Consider the following 13,535-nt stretch of genomic DNA (forward strand, 5'->3'; position numbering starts at 1 on the left):
CACCCATCGGCAGGGCCCAGCTCACATGGGCAGTCCTCAATGGGCTCAGGATGGTCTCAGTGGCTGAGGCCTAGTGGTTGCCCAGCACTGAAGGGTGCGGAGCATGCTGCCTCTTACGTGGCCGGTGAGTAGAAATGCGTGACCATCAGTCTGTATTTGCTTTGCTCTTAAGATGAAACAAAGGAAGAATAAATCAATTGTTTTAATAGATTATTCAAAATTCTCACTTCAGAATGATTTAAGTTCTTTGTATGACTAAAAAACTATTAAAAAGGAAGCAAAAGAAAACAATACCATTCCTTAGAAAAAGCTGATATTTAAACAGTTCAAAATTCTTGTGATTTTAATTTACCAGTATCTGCTCTAAATTTTTCTTCCATCTTTTTCTTCAGAATTTCCACTTCTTCTAATAATTCTCTGTTTTTGGCTTCAGAGTCCTTTAGTTTACTAAAATAAAACACAAATGGCTTTAGGTGCATTGGAAAGAGGCCATTCATGTGGTTCATGGTGTGCTTTGGGGGAGAGGGTGAAGGGGCTTCTCCCTGACTCCTGGGAACAGACCAGAACACCCTAGGTGCCCAGCACACTCTGGGTCTTTCTACTTAGTACATTACAGAGAGTACAAATAATTCAAAATTGTTAACATCTAAACATGTAAAAGTCAGGGCTCAGGAAGCCCTCATGCGTTTTCCACACCTGCATCTGTTTCCAGATGAGTCATCAGTCCCATGAGGACACAGAACAGACCACTCAGCTGTCAGACCTGCAGAGGCCTTTCCTACGATCGGCTAGACAGTGGGTTGCCCTGGGAGCTCTCGCTTTCCAGGAGGGAACAGAGGAAGACTGGCACAGGTAGTGCCTGGCCAGAAGGCAAGCAGGGCAGAGTGGGGCTCTGCACTTGTCAGTGAGGGACACTGGAGGACACTTGACCCATGCGCACCTGTGCCTCAGGGCATGGGAGGGTCATGTGATTTGACAGAACAAAGCTACCGACCGGCTCCTGGAGTAGAGGAAGTGTGTTTACACGGCAGCCAGGACCAAATGTCTTCAGCCCCAGACAGACAGGACTGGGGCCTGGAATACCCCTCATGGCAGAGCCAGCCCTAGGACTCAGGAGCTGTGACCCAAGGCATCGCGCACAGGGCAATGGTGCTGTGTGCGAGCTCTCGGCAAGTGGGCACACCCGCTTGCGGGTGGTGTTCCTAGACTGCTCAAGGTGGGGACAATCTCCATAGACAAGCCACCTTTAGCCTGTTGGGACAGCAGCTTTAGCTTGGGAAAAAAAAAAAAAAAAAAGAACTCTGAGCTGACAAAATAAGCAACTAGTGTCCCTCAGACATGTGGCGTGAGTCCTGCCACCAGGACGGGGAGACAGGCCCCTCCTCACACTGCCTCTACCCCCTGAGGATAGCGCACCTGCTAGGGCAGGCACATTCACCCAGCCAGCTCTCATGGCACCTGCGAGGTGCCAGAAACCTGTACAGCCCTCGAAACTCTCCAAGGCAGACCACCCTCCTGTGCTCCCGTGGACAGTAAAACAGGGCCCACCTGACTCAGAGGTGTGCCCACAGTTACAGAGGAACCCTGCTCCTGCTGAGAGGAGCACCCTTCTCAAAGTACCTTTCGAAGGAGAGATTGGCGTCTTTGACCTTCCTCAGCTCCTCCTGGACGAGCTGTTTGGCCCGGATCTCTGCCTCGAGAGCAGACTGCAGTTCTAGACGTGCAGACATGTCCAGCTTTTGGCTACGGCGAACTTTCCAAAGGGGGTCCTTTGACATTGGTGAAGACATTAAAAAACATCTTAAACTATTTATTTGGTAAACAAAATGAATACAAACAAGTAATTCGACTTCTTCTAATCATAAACTTTACTAGTATATTTAAATTTAATCCTCAGATATTATCAAAGTCCATCATACACAATTTTAGTTTTGATGTTTCCTAACTTTAATTCTTTCTTAGAAGTCTAAAAAGCAGAACTCAGATGATTTTTAGAAGAAGGACAAAACTGATTCTGTGGGTCCACAGAACAAACCTGGCTGCAGGACAGGGTCTCAGCTGCCTTTCCCGGCAGCGGGGACCCTTCTCTACACCATCACTAGGGATCTGTTGTCACCAGTCCTGCCTCAGCAAAGGGCTACACGCGAGGGAAGAGTGACTATGGCCTTGAAGCACCAGGCAAAGGGAAGCCAGCCAGCTGGATGCCGTCACTCCTCTGTGTTCTTACTGAGCTACCCAACCTAATGTGCCTGCTTTCAAGAGGCACAAAAGAAATGCCATCTCAGTGCCTTTTTCTTTTTTGGTACCAGTGACTGAACTCAGGGGCACTCAATCACTAAGCTACAACCTAGCCCTGTTTTGTATTTTAACTAGAGATAGGGTCTCACTGAGCTGATTAGCACCTCGCTGTTGCTGAGGCTGGCTCTGAACACTCGATCCTCCTGCCTCAGCCTCCTGAGACACTGGGATTATAGGCGTGTGTCATTGTGCCTGGCTCTTGGTGAGTTTTTTTTAAAGCTGTTGTCAAAAACAGATGAAAATTTTTCATTTTCCACTCAAAACAGTAATAAGAAGAAAACAGAGGAAGACTTTTCAAAAGTATTAATCAGAAGTGGGTGAGGAGGGACAGATGGCAGACTTCTAGCTAGACACCAAAGATAAGTGTGAGAAAAATTATTCACAAAATAACACACACGGACATATTTTTCAAACTGAACTCAAAAGGCGTGAGAAGCATCTGCCCTGGGACTGCTGCTGCCCAGGGAGAGGACAGGCTGCATTGTGTCCCCAGGTAGCTTACGGCTTGTTGCATTCCAGGGCTCAAAACACTGAATGAGTGGATGGAGGTCAAGTCAGCAACAAGGCTGCTGCCTAAAGATCATCCCCCAGAGCCTCAGCTGTCATTGCTAAGTGAAGGAAGTCCACCAGAGGAAGCTGATGACGCGTTCTTCCAAGGAGGGCTAGCATTTGCTAGCCACATAAGTCTCTTCATTGGAATTACCTGAACAGTACCTCTGCACCACAGCCCTACTTACAATAAAGCCACCCCTGAGTTCTTCAGCGGTAAAAAGGCAGGTTTCAGAACAAGTCCTACCAGTGTTCTTGATCCCAGACTAGAACTCCTCAAAGCCTCGAGCTCTTCAGTCATCTTAGAGGCCAGGGCCTGAAGGTAACCCCGTGCATCTTTCTCATCACTGACCCTGGAGGGACAAGCAGATGTGGTGTCTTGGAAGGCATGACCACTGGGGTGAGAAGCCTAAAGACCAGCACATCCCACCATCCTGGGACACAGCCTTGGGCCAGCCAGAGCGCCTGTGACCCAGGGCCAGCTGGGACCCTCTGTGCCACTCCCTCCCAGGCTCTGCCCCATCAGTGTGTGGGCTGCCACGGAAGCCCCATGCCCGTGTCGTCCAGAATGAGAGGGCACAGCCTGACCCAAGCCCTTCAGGAGGCTGGTGTTTCCCACCCTCAGTGCAGCTTAGAAGACCACTGGACAGAACTGCTGGCCTAGCCCAGAGGCGACCCTGGGGAACCGCGAGGCACAGGCAGGTGCGGATGGGCAGGAGCGCTCTTGGGGATCTGCGGCCGCACGGCTCAGTGCCCACACGCACCACTGGATGATTTCTGCGATCTGAGCTTCCCAGTGTGCCACGGACTCCTTCTTGGCTGCCAGGTCCTGCAGCTCATCCTCCAGCTGTCTGTTCTGGGCTGTGAGCTTATCCACAAAGGCACAGAGCTGCAAGCAAACAATTCAGCACATCACTTGTTAAGGTGGCACCTGTCGCCATGGCAGCATGACTGAAGCTGGAGGTCCTTATGGAGATTCTGAACACTTTCTATCTTTAGGAGATTTTTCCAAAGTAAGTTCAGGATAGGGACGTTCTGGTAGTCTCTGACTTAAATTTCAATTAAAATCTGGCCCTAAAAGTGACTGAGCTGGTGATCTGACGTAATTAGCCTTTAACTGAGTGAAACAGCCCATTTAAAAGACTAAACCTGTTACTTCATTTAAAAATGAAAATATCTGAGAGAGACACTAAACTTCCAGAAGACTCCGGCAAGACACAATGCAGACTGCTGACCAGTGCCGCGATTACCCTTTCGTTCTCGGCGGTCAGCTTCTTGTTCTCGTCCGACAGCATTGCCCTCTCTCGCTCGTACTTATCTTTCACCGTGCCTATTGCCTCCTCCATCTCACTGTGCCTGAGGAGGTGGAGGAGAAACCATTTCAGACGCTTCCAGTGTCACTCACGTCCACACCCCTTGTCTGTGTTGAGGCGCTCACAAAGCTTACCGTTCCCGTTTTGACTTTTCCAACTTGTCCTTCAACATTAAGATTTCTTTCTGAAGGGTCAGCTGGTGGCTCTCAGAGTCATGCACCTCCTTCTTCACAGTCTTCACTTCCAGCACATGGGAAGCCTCCCGTCGGACCAACTCCTCCTCGTAAAACAAGACCTTCTTCTCAAGCTCCGATTTGATTTTGGAAATCTCCTGCTGGTGTTCCAAAGTGGCCCCGGAGCCCCGGCTTCCTTGCTTCACCTGCAGATAGAGGTTGAATAAACTGACAGATGTGTGTGTTCCCTTGAGGAGGGCACTGTCCTTCTTCCCCACCGAGTGCAGACCATGCAAACAGCAGCTCTCCCTGCTGCCCAGGGCACCTGGCTGCCGGCCTGCTTGTAGGTTTTTATGAGCATGGGCAGCCTGGGGGCAGTCTGCCTTGCAGAGGCACCTGCCCAGCTCTGCCTGGGCCCTGCAGCTCTGTCCTAAGCTGCTATGACTTTATGTGGCTTGCTCACCCTTCTGGTGACTGGGTAACGCTGAGGTTTCCACTCTCAGCAAGGGTTGGGGGTGTTGACAGGCCAGCACAAGATGACAACACCAAGAAATGTGACAAAGAATGGGGCACAGCAGGGACGACGAGGGAGAGCACCTTTGCACTGGTGGCAGAGGAGGATAGCTAATGGGTTCAGGAGGGCAGGCCAGGCTGAGGGAGGCCTGCAGGGAGGGAGGTGTTGGGGGGGAGGTGTCCACTGTGGCTGCTAAGTGCCACACACGCTAGGGAGGGCTGACTAAGGGACAGGAAGTTGGTCACAGGCGTGTGGAGGTCCAGCACACAGTGCATTAAGGGCTTTTGAAGAATTGTACTTGGCCAATTAAAAACAAGGGCGTGAAGGTCTCGGGTGTCAATCTGCCACATCTTACTGTGTGATGCTTGAAACTTGTAAACAAGGAAGGAAAGAGACACGCTGGGTATTTACAAGTGAACGCAACCACTAAGGGGCAGCCTTGCTCTCCTTCTCATGTTCTGCCACTGATCTGAAACTGCCCTGTGTGACAGTGTCCCCAGGCACCTTGGTGAGCAGCTCTCCTGGCTGAGCACTACCTTGAGGGCCTCGAGCTCGCTCTCCATCTGCTTGCAGAAACTCTCACTGTGTTCTCGAAGCTTGCGCTCCTTGGAGGCCTCGGCTAGGGCATCTTCCAGCTGCACTTCCAGCTGCAAGAAAGCAAGATCCGCTTTTCATGAACACAGAACAAGCCCCCTGCTGTGGTCAGCTCTCCACCTGAGGGCTCGGGACAGACCTGGCAGGACCTGTGCTCATCTCCCCACTGCCAAACCCACTCCAAGTGCAGTCAGGTTGAGAAGCAGCTCCAGGGCTTATCTGCAATGCTACCTGTAAGCCACTGGTAAGAAGCAAGTTTAAATCTAGTCTACAGGAAAACTTGAGATTTCAGGAAAGGATACTTCTGAGTATGTGGAGAACACTGATCCAAATTTTTTTTGGGGGGGTGGGAACTGGGGCTTAAACCCAGGGGCGCCTAACCAGAGCCACATCTCCAGCCCTTTTTATATTTTATTTAGAGACAGGGCCTCGCTAAGTTGCTGAGGCTGGTTTTGGACTCGCAATCCTCTTGCCTCAGCCTTCCGAGTTGCTGAGGTTATAGGTGTGTGCCACCATGCCTGGCCCAATTTTTAAATGAAAGTTCCTAACACCCTCAAAGGAGAGTAGTGAGAACCAGCTCTGATGTGGTGACTTGCTCGGGCCACGTTTGCTTCATCTTATAAGCCTAGTCTGTGTGTCTCAGGTTATTTTAGAGCAAAGCCCGGACACCCAAAATGTCATTTCACCCATAGTTCTCTACCCGCCACTGCCCCTAGAACAGGGGATTGAACCCAGGAGCAATGGGCCACTGAACTACACCCCATCCCTTTTAATTTTTGAGACAGGTAGTTGCCCAGGCTGGCCTTAAACTTGGGGTCCTCCTGCCTCATTAGAGATATCCACCACCATGTCTGGTTCAACCAAAATTCTTAAGTAGGGGTTTTACTAACGTTGTAGCTGGATACAATATAAAATATTTGGGTTGGAAAATTAAACTATGATAAAAAAAATTAGGTACTTTGAGGCCAAATGGCAGATTCTGAACTATGAAGGAACAAGAGCACGTACTTTCAGGCTTTCCAAGTTCATAGGCTGCTCAAGCAAGTTGTAGCAGAATTTAAAACCATAAGCATTACTTCAAATACGCTACCTGACAAGAACAGAACATTCAGAATGCTCCAGGTGGGAGCCAGAGCCCTGGAGGTCCCAGGGCCCCTTCCTTTTCCAAGGGCCTGTCCCTCAGAGCCAGGCCTTCGTGTACTCTGTTCACACAGAACTTCAAACAGACTCAATGAAGAAATAGGTGTGAGAACCCATGTGTTTTCTATTATGCCAGATGCTAAAAAAAAGGAATACAAATGCTGCTAAAAAAAAAAAAAAAAAAAAAAAAAAAAGTCTCCCCTCTCAGTTTTTAATGATATTTTTCATAAAAATGTTATTTATACTAACATGAAATAGGCTTATTGTTGCATTAAAAAATTATTTTAATTTCTAACATATGCATAAGAAGGGCTACAGCCTACTAAAATAAAGCTCTTTGGGGTCCTTCGTAATTTTAAGGGGTGTAGAGGAACGTTGTGACCAAAAGGCCTCCAGTGCTGTGGGACCTCAGATAACTGACTAGAGGCAGCGAGACTGACTTGTCCCCACTTTGTGTCTATCCTCACGGGGGACGCAGGCAGGCACGGTCACTGAAGTCCTGCCGTACCACATCACAGTATGAATATTAGTTTACTTTGGTAGGGAATTTTAAAAAATCAGGCACTCCAGAAATATCTTGTAATAATTCACAAATGTGGGCTGGGGTTGTAGCTCAGTAGAGCGCCTGGCTAGCATGTGTGAGACCCCTGGGTTTCACACCTAACATCTCAAAAAGAAAATAATAATTTCACAAGCAAATATTGAGAGATAAGAACCACAGAACATCTGGTGTGTGTGGCACACACCTGCAGCCTCAGGAGGCTGAGCAAGAGGATTGCATGCTTGAGGTCAGCCTGTGGAACTTACCAGAACCTATATAAGATGAAAGGGATGGGGGTGTAGGTCAGTGGCAGAGCACCCTCTAGGTTCAATTCCCAGTACCAGAAAACAAAAACAAAACACTGAAAACACTTGGCGGATCAACTTCACACAAAATTTAAGATCCACTATAGTATGATGTATGTAATACAGCCCAGGCTTTCAAAGATGTCTTAAGATCAAGTTAAAATTCAATCAGTGCTATCTCTTAAAATCTAAGGAACTACCTCTTTCCTGAATTTCTCAGATTTGCGGATCTCCTGCCTCATGGAGTCGATCTTCTGCATGGCCACCTCCATCTCCTCCTCCTTGTCCCGGAGCTGCCGGGACACCTTCTGCTTCTGGGAGCGGAGCTCTGCCATGCGCTCATTGAGCTCCGAGAACTCCTGCAGGGCCCGCTTTCGCTGCTGATGGGCATCTTTGAGTTCTTTGGTCTGGGATTTCAATCGCTCTGAAGCTTCAACCAATTGCTGATCAGAAAGAATGACAGATGTTTTATGTCAGCTTAGTAAAGATTCGAAGGCTAAAGTTCAGTTTCCACTGTGTTAAAGAGTTAAAAGTGACTGTAAATGCTGGTCACAGATGCTGGTCATAGATCCAAGAATGCACCTTCTTGGAAAAAGTCTTTCTGCCTCACAGGCAGCCTTGAAGTCCACTGGCTTAGGGGCTGAGCACCAACTCCAACCAGGAAAGACCCTGCACTGCACAGAACAGCCTGCTCAGGGATGCCTGGCCCCATCAATCCACCTCCCTGACTCATCTGCAGTCACACAGAAGAGGTAGCAGGAATCTGGGCACTAGATCTAGCACTGAGTTGCAAGCAGACCAACAGAAGAATGCATGGGTGGTCATGCACTATTCAGCAACCAGGACAGATTCCGAGAAGCATGCTGGATGACTCCACTGCGCAAATAAAGTGTGTCTTCACAAACTAAGACAACTATGGTGTCAACAGGCAATATAATCCTACTGGACACCACTACCTCTTTGGTCTGTCACTGTCCTCAATGTTGTTACTGTTCATGAAAATGCTTAAGATTTAAATTAAAGTGAAAAACAGCACACACAGGCACTGGATAACAATCCTTGAATTATGGATGTTGACCGTCCATCTGGGTGGAGTAGCAAGTGGGCCTGGCCACTGGTGACACCAAAAGCCTCCTTGCTGCTGGCCATGCTGACCATCCTGACCTTCTGGCAGATGATCTGCAATCTGTCTGCTCAGTCTCCCTGCAGTCAATCAACAATCTGGCTGTTCAGTTGCTTAGAGCCTGAAAGTGACATGCTGGAACAAGACAGCAACCAGAGCAGGGTGGAGGCATCCACTGGGCCTCTGTGAGCCCAGCTCGGAGCTTCAGAGACTACGTGCAGCGATGAGATGCCACATGTCATAGTCTGGATCTGGAATGTCCCTCAAAGGTCATGTGTTGAAAGCTTGGTCCCTAGCTGGTGGCACTACTGGGAGGCAGTGGAAACCTTAGAAGATAGAGCCTCATAGAAGAGGCAGACAACTGGGAGCATGTCCTTGATCACTAGTCTCTTCCTGTCTCTCTTTTCACTCCCAGCTGCCATGAGGTGACAGCTTTGCTCTGCCACATACTCTCCATGATGATGTTCTGCCTCTTTGTAGATCCAGAGTGGTGGGGTCAAGTGACCATGGGACTGAAAACCTACTTCAAAATATTTTCCCTACTTTTTCTCAGGTATTTTATCACAGCAACAGAAAGCTGACTCTCCCACATGTCCCCACACTGCACTGGACAAATGACTCAGGTGAACTTAAGAAACAACTTGGGCTTGACATCCGATGTAGAGAGCTGATGAAACTAGGTATAGAGATGGAGGTATATAAAGGAATGTGTTTTAGAAAATGTGGTCCTAAATGTGGTGTTGGCATACTGGTATTACTAAAGATCAAACTTACGAGGAGTGAAGGGGGGACCACCCTAATTTTAACACACCATCTCTTCTGCAGCTCTCTGGTATACCCGAGATGTCCCTTCAGAGAGAAGAGGCAGAAGTGCTATTGGGGCATGGCCAAGCAGAAAGGAGGATCTGCAAGCCCACCCAGTTGGCTCAGTTACTGTGGATGCTGCCAGGTGCTCTGGATTGCACTGCCTCACTCAGAAAGGGGGAAGATACTCGTACTCTGTAGGGCTGGGGTGGAGACTGAAGGTGATGAACTTCAAGTGGGAGCTAATGCAGCCAGCACTTAAGGTCAGTCACAACCTGGGAGGCTGTGCAGCAGCCAGGGGCAGCAGGGACCCCAACCTGCAGGGGGCACAAGATGGCCACACACCAAGGCCCCCAGGAGGTCTTCGACTATCCGGGGGAAGCTCAACCTTAGGAAACTGCCAAATCACTGCCACCTCACACAGAAGCACACCATGCTACCTTGTGGAAGTCCTCCTTCTCCTGCCGCGCCAGTCGGTACTGCTTTTCTAGGCCCTTCAGTCGGTGGGCGGAGTCCTCATGCTCTTGGCGAAGCATCACTGTGTCCTCCAGCTGCCGCTCTAGCCTATTTGAATCTGGGCAGAAGAGAAATAAACTGCATGTCTCTGTATGAAGTAACTATGTCAGCTGACTTACAACTCAAAAGACCTCTCTCATTCAGACTTCATTTGCTTTTACATGTGTCACATGTTACTGTGCTGCAGGGAACAGGCTCACTACACTTTATTCTAACTGCTCTCTCTCCAGGGACTATGAGCCTTGGACACATGTGCCCACCTGTCCCAGTCCCTATAAACTGTGTAACCCAGCACAGCCCCTGGCCTTGTCTCAGGGAGCTGTAAAGGTTTCAGTGACTAACCAACTCAACCCAAGCCTTTCTCCGCATTGGGATGGTGGGGTTCAAACTGAGATGACCTGGGGATATGAGTGGCCAACAGAGCCAGCCCACACAAGGTTAAGAGGTACAGCTTAGGAGTCAGCTGAGTCTTTTTAGAAAGCTTTGATAACCAGGAACCATACACAGGACTGACGATGGGATAAACAGTATCCCAGCCCCGAGAATACTGAAAAGCAGGTAGGGCCATGACTGCTTTTTAGAACTGTCAGAGAACAGAACTGTCAGAGCTACACAGAGGAAAAGCAAGAGTTACAGAGAAAACACAGGATGTATTTGGTAACTATAAAGCTATCATCAGAACCAAGCAAGGTGGGAAATAATTTTAAAACTGACAAATAATTTTAATACTGACAAAATGCCAGAACTCTAAATAGAGATGCTAAAGCTTGAACTTCGTCCTGCCTTTGCACCTTATGAAAAGGACTTGGGAATTTTCCTTTTCAAAGATTAACGACAAGGCTGGGCGTGGCTCCATGGTAGAGCACTTGACTAACAGGGCTGAGGCCTGGGTTCTGTCTTCAGCACTGCCACAGAGACAGATCAGAACAGAAGAGAGACCGACACTCATGCATGGAGGCCGAGCAGCTGCCTCTGGGAACACTTACCTGCCATTTTGTTCCTCAAGTGCTCAATTTCTTCATTTAGCCTTTTGATTTCCTTGTCTCGGTTGGAGTTGCCAAGGGCCCGCGTGGCAGCGTGAAGGGACTGCACCGTCTGCGTGGACTCTGAGGGAGACATGGTGTGAGCGTGGCAGGCTGAGGGAGGCTGCGCCAGGCCCGCAGGCTGCCCTGTACTCACCCTGCAGCTTCCGGCTCAGCTCCAGCTTCTCCTGCTCCAGTCTTCGAATGCGCCTCTCATAAGCTTCAACCTGCAAGCTGTTCTCCAAGTCCCGCTGCACATCCTCATCTTTGGTTAACATGTTGGACTGCGTCATGCTCTTCAGAGAGCCACGGTCAGAGAAGCAGCTGTGAAACAGAGCATAGGCCTTCTCATCTACTGAGAGCTGACAGTGACTACACTGGCATTCAAAGGCTTCTGAGGCGAAAGACAGTCCTTTTTTTTTTTTTTGTGGTGCTGGGGATCGAACCCAGGGCGTTGTACTTGCAAGGCAAGCACTCTACCAACTGAGCCATATCCCCAGCCCAAGACAGTTCTTTCAAAGTGGCAAACAAAGTATCTGTGAAAAGACTTGTTGGTGTCTATGGATCCAAAGCAAGGTGGCAGCCCTCCTTCCCGCAGAGGACTGGATGGCGAGTGGGAGCCTGGGAAGCCTCTGCAAGGGATGGAGGCACACCCACCTCACTCTTGCCCAGACCACACACACACAGCATTCTGCCTGAGGAGTGGGACTGAAGGCAGCAGGGCTTCCCGGTTTTTGGCAGATTGCCAGAGCTGCACGGGCCATCTAGGGCTCATCTGGGATAGCTATCAAACCCTCTGGGGTTCATCTTCTTACCCTGGCAGACTAAATGGCCCTCTGCAGAGCTCCGGCTGGCACGGCTGAGGACCGGCCAACTGGTAGGCATACTTGATATGCACGCAAGCACCATCCCCTGCCCAGATGGAGGCTGAAGATGTTCTCTCACCCAGCTCAGTTCTTAGACTGCTGTACGTGTTATTTGGTTCTGCTTAGTTCACTAGGAGACACAACATCAGGAAAACCTTTTTGAGTTCCCATGCTGAGTCTGATAAAGGCACGAGGGTACACGTTTCTATCACAGAATATGAACTGATGAGTGTTTCTGCAGGGGGCTCTGATAGAGCTGGGCTGTGCCAGCCCTGCAGGTCTGTCCAGGAGGAAAGCTCTGGGCCCAACCCACCAAACTGGGTCTTGGCAGGTAGGCCTGGGGCCCTGCAAGTGTGACAAGCACTCAGTGCCCTGGGATGTTCTGGAAAGGTCAAGAGCCTCTGGTTCAACTGCTAAATGCTTCCACCTGCACTGCTTCCCTGGACAGGGGCATCAGCTGTCACTCTGGTTTGAGTGTTGGGAGCCCTGGTCCTTCACACCTCAAGAGTGTCATGAGCTTAGGCAGAGGTCCCTCTCCTGAAGACCCTCATCACCTCAGCTGCCAGCTCTCAGAAAATACCAGGAATCCAGGACTGGATCCTTCCTTCTGCAGGGGGGTTCATTGGCCTCATCTCACCTTCCTTTCTTCATGGTCCATTTCTTTCCTTCCTTTCTTTCTTTTTTTTGGTACCAGGAATTGAACCCAGGGGCACTTACCCACTGAGTCACATCCCCAGCCCTTTTGTATTTTATTAGAGACAGGGTCTGAGTTGCTCAGGACCTTGCTAAGTTGCTGAGGATGGCTTTGAATTTGCAATCCTCCTGCCTCAGCCTCCCGAGTCCCTGGGATTACAGGCATGTGTTACCACGCCTGGCTCCCGTTTCCTTTTAAAATCTGGTGGAACACCTCAGACTACTCAATTTTAGGCTGGACCAACAGACAAAAGCACCAGCCTTGGCATCTGTGGCACTGCAGATTTCACCTCGAGTTAAGGGATGTGTTTCAGCCCCACTGAGGGAAACTGCAGAGCTGGGCTCCGGTCCTTACACAAGCAGGAGGCGTGCCTACAGATGGCTCTCAGTGGAGCAGAAGTGCAAATTCAGTAGCCACCGACTTTGACACCCAACACATTCTGCCAGCACAGGGGCCAACCAGGTAGAAGTCAGCCAATCACCACCTGTGGATCCAATCAGACCTACAGTTTGTTCTTGTGCCATCAATAAGCCAAGAATGACTCCCACATTTTTAAAAAGATTGTAAAAGAGTACACAAAAAGCTAAATTATAGGGGCTGGGATTGTGGCTCAGGGGTAGAGCGCTTGCCCAGCATGTGTGAGGTGTGGGGTGTGATCCTTAGTACCACATAGACATGAATAAATTAAATAAGGCATTGTGTCCATCTGCAACTAAAAATAAAAGTTTAAAAAAAACCCACCTAAGGGCTGGGGTCATGGCTCAGTGGTAGAGCGCTTGCCTAGCATGTGTGAGGCACTGGGTTCGATTCTCACCACTGCATATAAATAAATGAATAAAATAAAGGCATGCTGCCCATCTACAACTACAAAAAAATTAAAAAAAAAAAACAAAAAACACAAAAAAAACCCACCTAAATTATATTCCTGTGTTGCCTAATGATGGGACACATTCTAAGAACCACATCAGCGGACCATTCCATGACTGCAAACACCAGAGTCCATGGCACCAGGAAGAAAGGCAACTGAGAGGTGCAATGGACACAGCGGGGTGAGCTGCTGCAGGCAAGCACGTCACAACAGGG

At 49.3% G+C, this 13,535-nt stretch overlaps 1 protein-coding gene across 2 annotated transcripts in view; it reads right to left on the minus strand.

Moving 5' to 3' along the window:
* Cdc42bpb (CDC42 binding protein kinase beta) overlaps positions 1 to 13,535 on the minus strand; it is a 94,423-nt gene that overhangs the window by 23,372 nt on the left and 57,516 nt on the right. For both annotated transcript variants that reach the window (XR_007106446.1, XM_047536544.1), the window contains exons 10-20: positions 11,050 to 11,216; positions 10,857 to 10,976; positions 9,795 to 9,928; positions 7,628 to 7,870; positions 5,384 to 5,494; positions 4,295 to 4,539; positions 4,098 to 4,203; positions 3,612 to 3,736; positions 3,095 to 3,200; positions 1,621 to 1,769; positions 353 to 447 (exon numbers count right to left, since the gene is read on the minus strand). Coding sequence is in view for 1 of the 2 variants with exons in the window: in XM_047536544.1 (XP_047392500.1) it covers positions 353 to 447; positions 1,621 to 1,769; positions 3,095 to 3,200; positions 3,612 to 3,736; positions 4,098 to 4,203; positions 4,295 to 4,539; positions 5,384 to 5,494; positions 7,628 to 7,870; positions 9,795 to 9,928; positions 10,857 to 10,976; positions 11,050 to 11,216 (1,601 nt within the window). In the remaining variant the exon portion in view is untranslated. The remainder of the gene's footprint in view (positions 1 to 352; positions 448 to 1,620; positions 1,770 to 3,094; positions 3,201 to 3,611; positions 3,737 to 4,097; positions 4,204 to 4,294; positions 4,540 to 5,383; positions 5,495 to 7,627; positions 7,871 to 9,794; positions 9,929 to 10,856; positions 10,977 to 11,049; positions 11,217 to 13,535) is intronic.

This window comes from Sciurus carolinensis, chromosome 2 (assembly GCF_902686445.1).
Source record: "Sciurus carolinensis chromosome 2, mSciCar1.2, whole genome shotgun sequence".
Lineage (NCBI taxonomy): Eukaryota > Metazoa > Chordata > Mammalia > Rodentia > Sciuridae > Sciurus > Sciurus carolinensis.